We start from the raw sequence: 17751 nt of genomic DNA on the forward strand, positions 1-17751 counted from the left end.
TTTTTTGGAGAGCTTCTCCTTGAATGTCTTTGCAGGATGTCAGAATAGCCTCGCAGAGCTGCTGTTTGGATGTGAACTGCCCCTCACCGTCATACATCTTTTGCTTGAGGATGCTCCCAAGGTTCTCAATAGGATTGAGGTTAGAGGAGGATGGGGTCCACACCATGAGTTTCTCTCCTTTTATGCCAATAGCAGCCAATGATGCAGATGCAGCACGAGATGGTACATTGTCTAGCATGAAGATGACTTTTTTGTGGAAAGCATGGCTCTTCTTTTTCTGCTATGGAAGAAAGTGATCTGTCAGAAACTCCACATACTTCACAGAGGTCATTTTCACACCTTCAGGGACCCTAAAAGGGCCAACCAGTTCTCTCCCCATGATTCCGGCCCTAAACATGATCCCACCACCTCCTTGCTGACATCGCAGCCTTGTTGGGACATGGTGACCGTACACCGACCATCCACCACTCCAACCATCTGGACCATCCAGGGTTGCACGGCACTCATGTGTTAGCAAGCCTGTTTGAAATTAGTCTTTCTGTAGTTCTGGGCCCACTGCAGCCGTTTACAAAGTCAGGGACACTGCGCCGACCAACGCCGACTCTGCATTCACCAACGAGCTGAACCAGTTCTACGCCTGTTTCAAGGTTAGTCGGGCGGCTAATGCTAACTACTGCCTGACAACTGAGGACGGTGACATCATAAGAGAGGGACCGGCGATCCGGATCGCAGAGCACAATGTCCGAGCGGCGCTCAGGAGAGTATGCACAAGGAAAGCGGCAGGACCAGAACTCAGGTGGTGAGGTAGTCATTCAGGGTAGGTGCGTCTCCGACAGCATCACCATCAGCATGGATGAACTACAGGGGTGTGTCCTCTCGCCACTGCTCTACTCCCTCTACACTTCAGACTGTGTGGCCACCCATGGCTCCAATACCATTGTGTACCATGTTTACTTTAAGATTTGACAAGGCCAAAGGCAAACAGGAAGCAGGTGCATAGTATTTATTTTCATTAGGGGGAAACTGGGCAGGAAGCAGACAAAGATGGCACTGGGGGTCTAAGTGGGTTTGTGATTCAGAAGAAGACAAAGGTGGAGATACTTGGAACAAGACAAGGCTTTAGGCGGCCTTGGTGAAGAGTGGGCAGGCAGGTGAGTATCCAGTGACAAGATTCTTTCAAAGCAATGTGAGGAGCACGACCAGTGACTGGGAAATCCAAGAAGCTGAACAGGTAAGATTTCAGGTAGGATTGCAGAATATGAGGCTCAGAACTGAGGTACTGTGATCAGGCGGAGACCCTTCACCACAGTGGCTCCCAAATACTCATCTTCTTGATGGAAAGCAACCTGCGGGTGTGAAAGGTTGAGGCCCAGGTAGTGACCCATCCATAGGTCAGGAATGAAAGCTCCCTGAGCCACGTAAAGAGAAAAGGAAATTGCCAAACCAGGACAAGTTACCTTGTTTTGTGTTTTTTGTGCACATATAAAAAAAATACTACAGCTTTTTTTTGTATGCATGTCTTTAATCAAGAAGTCAAGATCAAAATCAAGAACTTATCATTTCAGGAATAGAAGAAATGTTCAAAGAAGTAAGACTGAACAGCACAATAAGACAACAGTTCTAGATCATCATAGTTCTAATGAAAAACATGTGAAACTCATTAACTTTTTATGATAAGACAACAATATGCTACGCTCCTGGTTTAATACAATCTTTTATCTCGTTACAACTGAACAATTGTTGAATGCTATTGCAGTGGATTGATAGTACTTAGCTTTAAAGTTTATGATAATCATTGGTTTTGCATCTACTCCTGATGGTGTCCAGGGGTTGGATTGGATGTTGGTGTTACCACTCATCTTCAGTGTCATGCACTCATGCCACCAAAAATAATCTTAACACAAAATAATAAAAGCTTCCTTTATGTAAATCAAACAAACCAACAAAAACAACTGACAGTTGTACGGTGGTTAGCACTCATGGGAAGAAGGTCCTGGGTTTGTATAGAGCCTGGAGCCTTTCTGTGTTGAGTTTTCTTCATGTCTGCGTGGTTTGTCTCTGGGTATTCTGTTGTGGTATGATTGAGACATGGCGGATACATAGATCGTTAGTCAAACCCATCTTTGTTCATTCCTCATGCATCACACCACAACCTCCAACAACCCCTGCTTCCCCGTGTTTTTAACACTGCAGGCGTGATTGCGGATGCCATGCAGGTGCCTCCACACGGCACCGCCGACCACGCCTCACCACATCTGTCTTCCTCCAACAGTCCAAAGAAATGCATGGGGCCAGGTTAATTGGTCATTTTAAATTGCTGACAAGTGTGAGTCTTAGCCCAGACTGGCAACCGGTCCTAAATTTTGTAAATGTTTTATCACTACCAATACTAGTGCAGAATTAATGTACAACATATATGTTAAAGGGTTACCTAGGCAACTGGAACCTGGAATTTCCACAACTGACCAACTATCAGCTTTAAAATAATATGTGATATCCAAATTGCTTCCAGTTTTTGCAGTGTATAAGTTTTATACTTATTTTTGTATAGTAATTTATATTTTCTTTGTTTCCTGGGGTCTAAAAATTTGGAGGAGAGTGGCATAAAAATGGCATATTCTGATTGCTAGGGTCAGTGTTTTCAATATTGAAATAATCAAAACTGAAATATTCCTACCTGGCAGCATGGTGCAAACAGCAAGAAGGTTCTGAGTTCGACCCTGCCATCTTGCTGTGGCTATCTGCATCTCTGGTATTCTGGCTTCCTCCCACAGTCCAAAGACATGCAGTTACTAGGGTTACAATTGCATTTGTCCCTAACCATCGGGAACCCCCACGTTAACTTTTATCGAGTGGAAAAAAGCTAGCGTTCATCCTCCAGCTTCACTGTGTTGATGTTATGCTAACATAGCTGCGTTGCTAGTGATCACGTCGACATCATTTTATACCAGCTAGCCCAACTTCAGTAATCCTACAAACGTCATGCTGTTTAGTTTTCTGTCGTCATTTATGTTGGAAGTGGTAGCAGAGCTGAGTTTTAATTTTTCAGAAATCTCTCAGTCAGAATATGCTATATCATGTTTAGGTGGAAGCTAGCAAGCTAACTTCTTGCTAACTCCTAACTCCGTTAAATTTAACAAATTCTGTCTTCATGGATGCCTGGATGTTAAACTTAACTGTTACAACTGGTAAAGCAGGAACGCTGATCATTTTATTAAAGATGAAAGAATTTAGACAGTTTTTAACTCTTAGTGATGCTGCAGTGTTCGTTTGATGTTGAGACCTGAAGAAAACGGAGTTTAGGACCCAGGTTACTCAGCAAGACTCATGACTACGGAATCTGTAATGCTCCGGCAATCCATGAAGTGATGTGGCTTCGTAGCTTACCAAAGTCGTACTAAAACATTTTTGACAGATTTTTGAGCACCGTGTACTACATAAAATTGGTTCAAGGTCAGTAAGCACAACCAGAATTCATACATAAGGCGCACTGGATTATAAGGCGCACTGATGCACTAATATGAAAGTGAAAGCATACGCCTTATAGTGTGGAAAATACAGTTCTATCTTGAGAGTATGGACCCATGAGGGTGCAGAAAGCCAGTGGCTGAGTCCAGAAGAAGGTGCTGTTGCTTATTAGCTGTGGTGCGCCACTCAACATTTTATTCTCTATCAGAAAAAATTGTGCTCCACAAAAGAGTAAACATATAACAGTGCAAACAGTAAAGCTAACATTTAGCTTATCTTATCTTAGCTGCAATAGTTTGCTGGCTATGCAAGTCACTATATGTATACGCTGTAAGTATTTTCTCTAAGACCTTGTCACGGCATAATAATGCAGTGTATCTGATGTTAACTTTTTTGCTTTCCTAGGTGTGTTGCCATCCTCAGCATCCATCTTTAACTTCCCTGCCCCCACCATCGACTGTGTTGAAGCTCATCGTGTGTGCTCCGTTGAACCCACGTGCGAGGCATTGTATCGAGGCTTGGAGCTATGTGCAGAAGATGCAGCGGTGTCCCCGCAGGCAGAACAGTTGGCATCTGAGTGCGTGGAGAGGCGGGATGCCCTGCTAGCCAAACACCCCTCTCTACTGACCTGCAAATGTCAGCGTGGTTTCCGTAAGGAGGAGCTGTGCCTGCGCATATACTGGAGGGTTCGCCTGCTGCCAGGTCAGTGTGGTTGGATCGTGTTGGAGGTGTATATCTAAAACTCAACTAAACTCTTTGGATAGCATAAGGTTTAAAGTTAGGGGTGTGGTCATTTCAGTTTAAAAGTATGCTGACTAATCCAGCTGAAGCTGATAGTGTTGAGTGATACTACGTATTTTGGTATCAATACCAAGTAAATACAGGACCAGTACTGCAGATACCTACAGCGATACTTATAGTTCTAACTGTTTAGAGGAGAAGATTTATGAGATGAATCATTACCACTTTACTAATTTTGAATATAGTTTAATGACCTGAATATATTTTAAATAATTTACACATTAAAAAAATACCTTTTAGGTTTTCAAATATTTTGGGTTTTTCTGTGACCTGGAACTTAAAATTACTTGGTGTTATACCAGTTTAAATGTATTTTATAAACAAGATAAACAGTCAACATAAAGGGTTAATATATTCAGACATGTTTCATGGTTCATGTTTGAGGTATATATTTTCAAATCCAATAAATTAATTTTATTAGATTTAATAAAAAAAATATAAGGAGCGGGCTGAGGTGGTTCGGGTATCTCACAAGGATGCCTCCTGGGCTCCTCTTGGGTGAGGTTTTTCGGGCATGTCCCACCGGGAGGAGGCCCTAGGGCAGACCCAAGACACGCTGGAATAAAGTAACTTATTTAACACAATTCAGTGGGCTGAATATATAATCTAAATGTCTCAATATAGGGCACCATGGTGGCGCAGTGTTTAGCACTGTTGTTCACAGCAATGGTCCTGAGTTTGACTCCACCACCAGGCCTTTTTGAATTTCCTCCCTGTGTTTATGTGGGTTCTCTCCTGGTACTCTGCCTTCCTCCCACAATCCAAAGACATGCAGTTAATGGGGTTAGGCTTTTTGGTGATTCTATATTGCCCGCTGGGGTAGGCTTCAGCCCCCCCATGACCCTGATAAGGACAAGTGGAAACGAATAGATGGATGGGTCTGTGAATATAGTCTAAATCAGTTATCAGTTTGTTAAAGTAACAGCTGTGATGATCAGTGACACTAAGTAATGTTGAAAGAACAACTTGAATCATGAGTAATGTCCCAGCAGTGCCCTCAGATGAGTTAATGGGATGGCTGTAGCTCAGGAGGTAGAGCAGGTCATCTACTGATTGGAAGGTTGGTGGTTTGATCCCTGACCCCCCCAGTCTGCACGGGACTGGGGGAGAAATGAATGTGTGTGAATGTTAGCTAGTAAGCCCTTAAAGCATAGAAGAAAGCGCTTGTGTGAGTGTGGCATGTTGGAATAAAGCGTGACGAGTGCTCTGGGAGAGTAGAAAAGTGCTATAAAAGCATCAGTTCATTTACTAAGAGATTACTTTGACCACTATATGAGCTACCTGGATATTCTTTGCATTTCTGGAAGGACTGGAACAGTGGCATCTGTCTCTACGCTGGCGGTCGGGGTCTGTCTGTGGAATTTCTTGTTATTGTTTCTTTTCCTGCTGTTTCCAAGAAAAAGCTTTTATTTTTTTTCTGGCCTTTCATGTATTTATATAGGTTTGTTTTGTTGCCACAGTAGAGAATTGCCCCTGCATGCACATTACTATTTGCAATGTTTCCATTCACATTCATAAAATATAGTATGTACTGTTTTGAAGGCTATCTTTATACTTCAAAAGTCTCAAGTATATTTAAAGCTTGTGCTTTATTATTTTTGTATGACATATATATTCGGTATAGTGGAGGCATGCCAGTGTGGAAGGCAAATGTGATATAGAAGCTACTATTATATCACATTCGCTACACATTTTGTATGTAATGATTGAATCTACATTGTAGGTATAATTGTCAGATATTACAGTGTTTTCAATATATCTGTGTGTGAGTCTACTCATCAACATCATGCCTCAAGATTTTATGCTCACTAACCAAATAACAGCACCTACATCCTTGTTTCTGACAGGTTACATAGAAGATCATTAGCAGCAGTATTTTGACACACTGTTGATACTTTTCTTTTCTTTTTTTACTCAGGCAACCATATGCATCTATGTACTTTCTTATGTCATAAAAAGACTTTCTAGTGACTACTCTATATTCAGTCATTGCTAATTTTAGCCCTTTTATTCAAGACAGAATCTCTTTTTTAACCAACAAACTTGTCATAATCCCAAACCAGTCTTGTGTACAAATGAAGCCCTGCTAAAGACTCCTCAGTCTGAACACACAGACTCACAGGAGTCTATCTTCTATGCTGGTGGGATTTGTGCATCAGTAAGTGAGCTAACACAAGCCTACAGACTCCACCTCCCCTGTGGCCTATTAGTCAGTGGAGCATTAGTGTAATTACACACTCTTCAGTTCCCTATGCTACTAGGCTGCTCTAGCATGTCATTACCATAAATATATAGCCTGGAAAAGGATTTACATACATAAACACTTTACATGCCATTACATTTTTGATTGAACTTGTACTTTGGAATGCGCTTAAATAATTTGCAGGAACAAGCGCCTGGTCCACTAGTCAATTACAGCTCTGCTAATGGCTTTTACAAGTGGACAGAAGTAGCTTGTAATAACATGGGCTCATGATCACTTTGGATGTGGTATCCTGTCGGTCATATCTTGTCATTTATTTTGTCCATATTGATGAGATTTTATATGACAGAGGGATGTGTTATTGGCTGATTTCAATAAAAGGTTAAGTGTACAATATGATTTGCAATTCAGTACAAGAAACATCAAGAAGACTAAAGGAGCAGTAATATGATGAAGGGAAATGACTTTCATGGTTGTGCTTTTATAGTTGTTAAAATAATGGATGCATAGACCACACATGTTGAGTGATGTGTTTTATGTGGGGTAAGATGAGAACACCAATTAGTATACAGTGGGGCAAAAAAGTATTTAGTCAGCCACCGATTGTGCAAGTTCCCCCACTTAAAATGATGACAGAGGTCAGTAATTTGCACCAGAGGTACACTTCAACTGTGAGAGACAGAATGTGAAAAAAAAAATCCATGAATCCACATGGTAGGATTTGTAAAGAATTTATTCGTAAATCAGGGTGGAAAATAAGTATTTGGTCAGTAACAAAAATACAACTCAATACTTTGTAACATAACCTTTGTTGGCAATAACAGAGGTCAAACGTTTACTATAGGTCTTTACCAGGTTTGCACACACAGTAGCTGGTATTTTGGCCCATTCCTCCATGCAGATCTTCTCGAGAGCAGTGATGTTTTGGGGCTGTCGCCGAGCAACACGGACTTTCAACTCCCGCCACAGATTTTCTATGGGGTTGAGGTCTGGAGACTGGCTAGGCCACTCCAGGACTTTCAAATGCTTCTTACGGAGCCACTCCTTTGTTGCCCGGGCGGTGTGTTTTGGATCATTGTCATGTTGGAAGACCCAGCCTCGTTTCATCTTCAAAGTTCTCACTGATGGAAGGAGGTTTTGGCTCAAAATCTCACGATACATGGCCCCATTCATTCTGTCCTTAACACGGATCAGTCGTCCTGTCCCCTTGGCAGAAAAACAGCCCCATAGCATGATGTTTCCACCCCCATGCTTCACAGTAGGTATGGTGTTCTTGGGATGCAACTCAGTATTCTTCTTCCTCCAAACACGACGAGTTGAGTTTATACCAAAAAGTTCTACTTTGGTTTCATCTGACCACATGACATTCTCCCAATCCTCTGCTGTATCATCCATGTGCTCTCTGGCAAACTTCAGACGGGCCTGGACATGCACTGGCTTCAGCAGCGGAACACGTCTGGCACTGCGGGATTTGATTCCCTGCCGTTGTTGTGTGTTACTGATGGTGACCTTTGTTACTTTGGTCCCAGCTCTCTGCAGGTCATTCACCAGGTCCCCCCGTGTGGTTCTGGGATCTTTGCTCACCGTTCTCATGATCATTTTGACCCTACGGGATGAGATCTTGCGTGGAGCCCCAGATCGAGGGAGATTATCAGTGGTCTTGTATGTCTTCCATTTTCTGATGATTGCTCCCACAGTTGATTTTTTCACACCAAGCTGCTTGCCTATTGTAGATTCACTCTTCCCAGTCTGGTGCAGGTCTACAATACTTTTCCTGGTGTCCTTCGAAAGCTCTTTGGTCTTGGCCATGGCGGCGTTTGGAGTCTGACTGTTTGAGGCTGTGGACAGGTGTCTTTTATACAGATGATGAGTTCAAATAGGTGCCATTCATACAGGTAACGAGTGGGGGACAGAAAAGCTTCTTACAGAAGACGTTACAGGTCTGTGAGAGCCAGAGATTTTCCTTGTTTGAGGTGACCAAATACTTATTTTCCACCCTAATTTACGAATAAATTCTTTACAAATCCTACCATGTGGATTCATGGATTTTTTTTTCACATTCTGTCTCTCACAGTTGAAGTGTACCTCTGGTGCAAATTACTGACCTCTGTCATCATTTTAAGTGGGGGAACTTGCACAATCGGTGGCTGACTAAATACTTTTTTGCCCCACTGTATGTGTCAACCCTAAAGGGACATCTGAGGTGTCATCACTAAATATGCTGGTGACTCTGACTGCTCAGCAGGGCACACAGTCTCCTTGGGCTTGCACAGTTCCTGTAGAGGAACCATTTGAAGTTTCTGAGCTTGCCATAGCAAAGTAGGTAGAGGGTCAGCAGATGTGACCACTCAAAACAAACACACAAACAAAAAAACCCAACTAAGAATTTTACCTCAGTTACCTTCAATGTTAATGTCAAATCATTTCAAGATTCCACAATATTCAAATTTCTCAATGAACAACCTATGTCTTCATAAAATATTATAATTAATTTGAAATTATATACATCACATTGCATTATATTATATAATCTTTCACCACCTGTTGTGTTTGTGGCCACAGGAATTATCCAATTTTAGTTTTATTTATACAGCGCCAAATCACAACAACAGTCGCCTCAAGGTGCTTTATATTGTAAGGTAGAGCCTACATACAGAGAAAAGCCCAACAACCATAGCACTAGCCCTAGCACTTTGGCGACAGTGGGAAGGAAAAACTCCCTCTTAACAGGAAGAAACCTCTGGCAGAACCAGGCTCAGGGAGGGGCGGGGCCATCTGCTGGTTGGGGTGAGAGAAGGAAGACAGATGGAACCAGTCTTTATATTAACAGGCTGAAAATTCACTTTTTATATCTGCTCAGGAAAGTAAATGGACTGGTTCTTATTTAGCGCTTTTCTACTCTATCTGACCACTCAAAGCACTTTACTTGTACATTCACCCATGGATGACTGAAATATGTCCAAAGTACGTTGTTTCTAAGTGGTTCCTATCTAAGATTCACATGCATTCATACTCTGATGGATGCATTGGAGAGTAGCATGGTTAGTGTTTTACCCAAGGACACTTGGCATGTAGACTGGAGCATACTGGGATCGAACCACCAAGCTTACTGAAGACTCATAAACAGAAAACTCAGCATCATTAGCACCTTGATGTCCTCAGACTTAAGTGAAGAGGCAGGTTCTGACCAGGGTGAGAAGCAGAGAGACAGTAGCCCTCTTCCGCCTGAAAAGGCGAAATAGCAAAGGATTGGCGATGTCCTGTCTGCATCAGGATGCAGATGATTGGCTGGGTAGCAAAGTGTCTGTGAGCCCCAGAGCCAGGTCCAAAATGTGGCGAGAAGCATACTGTGGTGATAGGGCTTAGAAGCAGGTCTGCTGATACAGCAACAGGAACATTAGAGGGATGTCTTTGAGTGTGAACTGTGACCAATGAGGAAATTCAGATTTCAATTTCTTTAGCTGCATTTCCATGACAGTTTGTTAATTGACAGTTAGAATTTTGCCTTCTGGTATGTTTCTTAGAGATGTTTCACCTTCATCCTAGAAGGCTCTTAAGTTCTAAAACCAATCGATCATACATGTGAAGCACATAGTCAATCGCAATACACAAAAATGAATAATAAACAGAACTATCATCTATCATGTATCATATAGTCTGAATGCTGTCAGGACGCGATAGCACTGTGGCTCTAACAGTCTCGTGCCAGGAGTTAGAGGTGTTGCCCATAATGCACATTAGCTCGGCTAACATCCTCCTCCACACATCTGCTATTTAGAGTTTTGGGAGCTGGCCAGACAGAGCTGCCCTTCTGCACCAATCTTCTTCTCTCAGTCAGGAGCCGCACAAGCCTTTTCCTTTACCCCTCTGTGCTGCCACTTGCCCAGCAGGCAACCAGATAAAGATTGCCATCAAAGTCTTTTGGGGTGTGCAAGACATTACTGAAGACTTGTTACGACACAGTAAACTGCCCAGCAGATTGAGCCAACTTGGTCCTTCTTGTACAGAGCTTGAGTGTCATGTGACCAGTGCCGTTCACTGTTAAGGTGAACACCCAGGAATTCATACCTGTTCATTACCTTGATGTCCAAACCAGGGATGTTAACCAGTGTGATAGGTGTTGGTTTTCTCTGGAAGTTAACCACTTCTCTGAATCAAATCATTGTTGTCCTGGGCACCTGTCCCTAATTTCCTCTCCAGACATCCCTGCTTTTGTTCTGAGATTGAGTCTAATTCACTGTCAGATGATCTCTATAGACTCTAGAGGGTTGCTTTAGGCTCTTCTTGTTTGTGTTTTTCTTTTTCTTCACCCAAAATAAAATACATAGTTTTGGTAAAATTTGGATACATCAATTAAACCATGTGGATTGGTCTCCACATGTCCTCTGCCAGAATGTCTGAACAATTATATAGCATGCATACAGTTATCAGCAGAGATGCCTGTCCAGTGGGTTGTGTTTGAGTGTGTAAGGCCTATTTGTGTTCAGTACAGAGTTTTGTATTGTATAAGTTGTCAGTTGGGGCTTTTAGTCATTTTGAAGGTGTTTTGTTTGGACATTTTATTCTTGTTTGATGGTTATATATTTTGATAAACGTTCTTAGAATAAAATAATAAAGTTTCTGTCTTCAATAACATATCCTAGATTTTTTATCCTCTTTGTTTGTTTGTTTTATGATACAAATGTCAGATGTTTGTCTGTCTTACTACACTGTATTGCCAAAAGTATTCGCTTGTCTACCTTTACATGCATATGAACTCAAGTTAACATATTCTTACATGTTCAATTAAAGCCTTTCTATGTGAACATACACAGAGCCTCAGCTAGAAAGCCCGGGTTAACAGGTAAAGCTGACAGCCACTGTTGTGATCAGTGTTGGTCAAGTTACTTGAAAAAAGTAATCAGTAACTAATTACTGATTACTTATTTTCAAAAGTAATTAATTACTTAGTTACTTAGTTACTTTTTAAAAACATGATTTACAACCTGAACAGGTGATAAAGCGATAGATCTTTCAGCCCAGTTCTACTTTTTCTGCATAATCCATCATACAAAATGTAATCAAATGGAAAAGTCTCTTTTTTTTAACTTGTTTTATTAGTTTTAATCTTTTAACTTTATGCATCAAACAAAAATTTAATTATATGCAACATTCTCTGACTGGAAGAAATTAGTTTAACATTTAAACCTATTTTCTGCACATTCCAGCACATAATTTTTCTTTTTTTTGTGTGTGTTTACACTCAGTCTTTCAAATAGATGCAAGTAAAACACAGCAGAAAAAAAAAATCAAAGACTCAGCGCTCCTGTTGCTCTAGTTTCACCTGTATAGCAGGAGTGGGGCAGGCGGAGGTTTACCCTGGTGCAGGTGTGCCGCGGTCAGTGGAAGAATCTGTGAGTTTCTCTGTGAGTTTCCCATCACGTCGTAGCTACTCGGTGCTTGCTTGGAAGTTTAGGGGTTTTTCACTGTAAAAAGAAGACTTCTTCCCACGCAGTGAACAGCGGACACTAATGTTTTTGTCACTTTTTACGGAATCAAACTCAAAGTAAGGTCAGTACTTCCACGCTTTAAACGCTGCACGCTCATACTCTCTCCCGCACTCGATATATGATCCATTGTTCATCTGCACACAGGTGTGAGACACTCTCGCAAAAAAATCACGGTTTTAGTAACGCAGTAACGCAGCGTTCTTACGGGAAAGTAACAGTAATCTAATTACCTTTTTTGCAATAGTAATCCCTTACTGTACTCGTTACTTGAAAAAAGTAATCGGATTACAGTAACGCGTTACTGCCCATCTCTGGTTGTGATACCCATTATTTTCAGCTTTTATCAGGCAGGACTTACCAATCCCAAATGGACTCACATCTCTTGCCTCCTCGTGATGATAGCGTGTACTTCTATGCTTGCAGCTCTGTAACAGCTCACCATTCAGTCCACCAAAAGTTCTTTATAGTTGAGCCCATGGAGCAGACAAGCAATCTGTGCTAGCTGCTTAGGTCTCACCTGGAAACAGTTCTCCACTGCAGTACGGTTCTCTGAAGTGGGACTTAACAAACATTCACACACATTGATAATTGTTATTAATCTCTCTGTTATAAGTTACCCCTCTTAAACCAAGCGAATTGTGTCAACATCTTCAGAGGCTGTTGTGTTCTTCTTCCATTTCTTCCTATTCATTTCCCCCCTCACATCCCAGCCAATTGCAACAGGGAGACCAACAGTCTGAAAAAAGCCCTTCAGTGTTACTTAATATGAAACCGTCATTTTGTATTCAGTGAACCACCTACATCCTCATGAAACATTATAATGCATATTATATGTACATTACATTACACCACATTATGTCATATTGCCTTTCATTGCCTTGTGTTACCATTCTGTTTGTGTCAAATATGTTTATTTCATCCCCATATTATCATCAGGCCTACAATTGTTAATATTAAGCAGCTGCCGTGAAAACTAAAATATGAAGTGTCATTCCTGTTAGCGCAGAAAATAGCACCAGTCTATTTTACCCTGCCTGATACAGAGTAAACTGGCTTTCATCCTGGAACCAGGCCTGGTGAGGGAGTACGTGGGAAAGCGCCCAATGGCTCGTTCTTTTGGCCGAGCCTGAAAAGGAAAAATGGGCCTGCCCTCCTGCAGGCTCACAGTAGGTGCCACAGGGGTTGGCTGTGATGTGCGTTAGACAGCAGTCAAAGGTGGAGGCCCTGGTGGCCCAAACCCTGGCTTTTCAGATTTTGCCATGAGGAGTCCATGTGTAGACTAATGACAAACCGGTCAGATCTCTCAGCTGGCATGAGAATAATGAATTGGATGGATGAGCGTGAGCTGGAGAAGGTGGCTGGAGAGGGCGAGCCTAGGTTTTTCTGCTTCTGTGACCTGGCTCTGGATAAACATCATGGTTATTGGTGTTCCCAGTTCAGTTGGTCTCTTTTTGACTTAGGACTTTTTCTAAGTGAATTTGAAGTAATGGTGTAGGACTGTGGCACTTGAGTTAAACTGAACAACCTCAGAGTTAACCTAAAATCAATCAGCAAGCATGAGCCAATTTCTTTCCTCGGGAATCTGTAATTAATTAAATCCTTTAATAATGAAAACAGATGTGTGAATATAAGTGGGGAATTCCGATATCATTTCCATGCATTACCTAAGTTTTTCTTTTAACCTCCTAAGACCTGAACTCTTCCACAGTATGCATTTTTAATTTCTCTCTGATATTTGGGCTGATTGGGGCCCGATGAATGTAAAAACAAAGAATTACCAGATTTTTACCCAGTTTTTGTTTCTAAGAAAAATGAGAGCCACAAATGAGGATATTCGTTTAAAATTTTGATAGAACAGTGGTAGAATAATGTCCTCGTAAGTGGACATCAGGCCCTTGTAGAGCAAAATTGAGTATTTGGGTCTAAATAAACAAAAATGTGATGTCCACATATGTGGACGCAGGTCCTAGGAGGTTAAATATGTTTGCCTTATCATAAACAGACAGATAGGTTTGCTAATGTTTGTGTGTTCCTTTGTCTCCAGGGGAGGAGGAGCTGGAAACATCTCCATATGACGACATGCTTGTGGATACACACATGGCTTCGTTAGTGGCAGGTAAAACACACACTGATAAGCACATGGTCACTTGTGCAGTCTTTTTTTCACGATTAACCACATTGAGTTTGTGGACTTGCACATTGAGTTTTTAATGACATAGATGTCTATAGCAGTGAAGCAGATCAATGGCTCACTAAGCCTCAGAGATGTTGTTAAGTATATATCAATCAATATCATGTAGTGACACTGATCTTTTACTGTTTTTTTCTAATCTCTGCTTTTCTAAGTCCATTTACATCAACAATATTTTCACCATCAGGGTTTTCAGTGTGCACTCACATTAGTGGTGTTAGGTCGGTCTCCTTTGTTCAGCTGCATATTTTCTTTTATCCAGAAATGTCCCAGCATCTACTTATCTGAATGGAACAGACACGCAACAGGCATTTATTGTTATGAAAAACATATCCTAAAAAAACTGGTGATTACTTTTGGACATATCCAAAAGAGCATAAACTGTCAAATGTCTCAAGCTAATAGGTAGCTATAACACTGATAAGAAACATACTCAAGGTTCCCAGGGGAGGAATCCCAGCCTACTCCAGGTAAAATAAGTATTGAACATGTTCCAAGTAAATATATTTCTAAAGGTGCTATGAAATCTGATGTTGGTAACAGCCCATCCAATCCACACATTCAAAGAAATCAAACCATAGAGGTCCATAAATTAAATGAAGTGCTATAGTGAGAAATGAACATGCTTACTGAGAGTTGTTTAATACTCCGTACAAAAGCCTTTATTGGTAATCAATTCAAGACGCCTTTTATATGAGGAAACTAGGTGCAAACATTGCTCAGGTCTGATTTTGGCCCATTCTTCCACCTTAACAGTCTCCAAACCCTGAAAGTTCGGTGGGTCTCTTCTGTGACCTCAGTTCTTCAGTTCTTTCCATAGATTTTGAATTGGATTCAGGTCATATGTTTGGCTGGGCCATTCTAGGAGCTTTATCTTCTTTCTCTGAAACCAATTGAAACCACATTTTTCATCTTCATGGTAGATGGCATCAGATGTTTTATCAAGAATGTCTTGGTACATTTTTACATTCATCTTTCCTTCACTTATATGAAGTGTCAGGTGGTGGAAAACAACCCCACACTTTGATGTACCTACTTCCAAACATCACTGTTCATATGGTGTTATAAAGTGCCTTTTGACCAGCAAGTGCCTCAGATATGGTGTATTTTATGGCATTCAAAGAGTTAAATTTAAAACTTAAAAAAAGGTTCAATATGCTTTTTTCAGAAAGTGAATCTTGTGTGGTGACACCCTGGAGGTTTACTTGTTTTCTTTGACATTATTGGACCTGCCGATTCCAAGTCTTTCTGTAGCTTTCTACAAGTGGTCCTTGGATCTTGGACAACTCTTCTGATAATTCTTTTCTCTCTGTCTGAAATCTTGCTAGGAGCGCCAGGTTGTGGTTGGTTTTTGGTGAAATTATGTTCTTTCCACATCTGGATTATGGCCCCAAGAATGCTTACTGGAAGCTTCATTAGTTTAGAAATTATTTTATAACCAATGCCATCAGTATATTTTAGAACGATAAGGTTGTGAAGGTCTTGAAATCAATCAGTCTTGAAATCTTTCTGTTTTTTCAGTTTTCTTTGTGTTAGTGTAGGTCTTTATTTACTTTGTTATCGACATCTGATGAGAATTTCATGTCAGTAGTATCGTTAGAAATATATTATTAACTATATTATGTTATTTATCTACTTATTTTACCTGCTGTAGATTCAGAGGGTCATTTTTTTAAAGAGTACTAGTACTCAGTGAGAAGAATTACTGTGATTAATTTTACACCTTTAAAAAAAAAAACTGTATTACTGCATCCCATAATTTACAGCATAGGACAATCTTATATACATGAAAAATGAGTAATACTTACCCCACATTTGGGAAATTCTTTTGCTACAGTAGTTGTAACCACACCAACTTACACAGAACACATTACACATCGTTTAGCTGCACACATTGAAGCACCTGCTTAGCCCCTTTTTGTGTACAGCCTCTCTGTTGTTCTTCCAGTTCAGCCTGTGGATACAAGCTGTTTGTTTGTGACAGAGCTTAAGATAAACTTTATTGTTCAACTTGCCATGTAGAACAATAAGAGGCCAAACCGCTACTCCTGAATGATTGATGTCTTTCACATTCTCACTTCACAAAATCTTTCCCCAGATTTCCCCCAAATATATATTTTTTCTCATCTGAACTAGCTAAATTAAATTTCCCTCATCACAAAAATGAACTTTGGGCCAGTTTTCCTCCATAAAAACAACATACTACTTAGAAATTTCTGCAGCGACCTCGCGTCACAAAAGAGAAACAAAAGGTTAGACTGAAATGTTCTAAATGTTCCCAAGCAGCATTACGCTGCATGCTGATATCGACCCATTCAAAAGTCCACCTGCAGTGTTACACAGACAGTGGGTAATCAGACTGTCATTCATTTGTCTTATTTGGATATCCTGTATCCAAACCAAAAATGTTACCAGAAAATTGAAGAACTTTGGATCAGAGGCAAGATTCGTGCCAATAACAGATGTTATAGTGTTCTCTAGCTGTAAATGTAATTTTATTTTTATTTATTAATTTTAGATACCACTTAATTCATTTGAATCAAATTAGAAAAACTTTAATGTAGGAAAGTAATAAGTATTATTTATATGGTATGAGTATATATAGGGTTTTATCATTTATTTTGTGTATATGCAGGAGTTAAAATAGCCCAGAATGATCTAGATTGGGATTCAGGCACCTTCATTTAATGAGCAATTAAATCTGACTGGCAGTTTAATACAAAATATTGTCAAGCAATTTTAATTTTTATGAGCTCCATTCTCATTTTCTTTGTCTCTGATGCCACAGAGACAGTTAAGCCACCACACGATCCTGCCTGCAATTGTGTTTTCATCACATATGATATGTTCAGATATGAAGTTGTGCTTAAGGTATTTCAGCATCTAGATAGTTTTACAGAAGTGGAGCATATTCACAGTAACCTTTAAACAAATTAATGTGTGAATTCTTTGAAGATTATTTTCTAAGTTAAACACTGCTCAGCAAGTTTGATAAGCTAAACATTTGAAGCTTATATATAATGTTCTAATCTATCCAAGGTTTTAAATCGGATATTGGATATGTACATGAGATGTTGCTGAATTTATCTGGATGTTTCTTATTCTAAAATGTCTTCAAAAGCACATTAGATGAGAATAATTTAAGGTTTATATTAGACAACAGTTATATTACAAACTGGGTAGTTTGCAGTACTGAAATTGTAGTATGTTTAACTGGTGAAGAGCAGAATGTGGTACCCTTGGTCGCTTCTAGCTTAGCTCCTGACAAACTTGATGGGTTCCCCCATCTGCTAAATCTCAGAATTCAAGACATGGTGAAGACACATTGAAACACCACGACTCGGATGAACTCGGATCAACTGGTTTTCCATTACAACCCAGAGTGAATGCTTGTTGTCATAGCCTGGGTGCCTCGTGATTTAATTAATATGCAACACGAATGGTACAACAAAGGTGGCAAGAATGAGGCAAGAATGTGCCTGCTGCTTGTTCTGTGGCTTTTCCTCAGACTCGGTTAATCACTGCAGTTTTTCTGTAGCCATTTCCCTCGTTCCCAGGTTTCAAAAATGGCATTTTTAATTATTGTGAACGAGATGCTC

General features: G+C 40.5%; 1 protein-coding gene across 1 annotated transcript in view; it reads left to right on the forward strand.

Annotated features, from left to right (window-relative positions):
* LOC120720607 (GDNF family receptor alpha-4-like) overlaps positions 1 to 17751 on the forward strand; it is an 84839-nt gene that overhangs the window by 33199 nt on the left and 33889 nt on the right. Inside the window, exons 2-3 of the mRNA XM_040010348.1 lie at positions 3874 to 4170; positions 14006 to 14077. Coding sequence (XP_039866282.1) covers positions 3874 to 4170; positions 14006 to 14077 — 369 coding nt within the window. The remainder of the gene's footprint in view (positions 1 to 3873; positions 4171 to 14005; positions 14078 to 17751) is intronic.

This window comes from Simochromis diagramma, unplaced genomic scaffold, assembly GCF_900408965.1.
Source record: "Simochromis diagramma unplaced genomic scaffold, fSimDia1.1 OVJJ01000585.1, whole genome shotgun sequence".
Lineage (NCBI taxonomy): Eukaryota > Metazoa > Chordata > Actinopteri > Cichliformes > Cichlidae > Simochromis > Simochromis diagramma.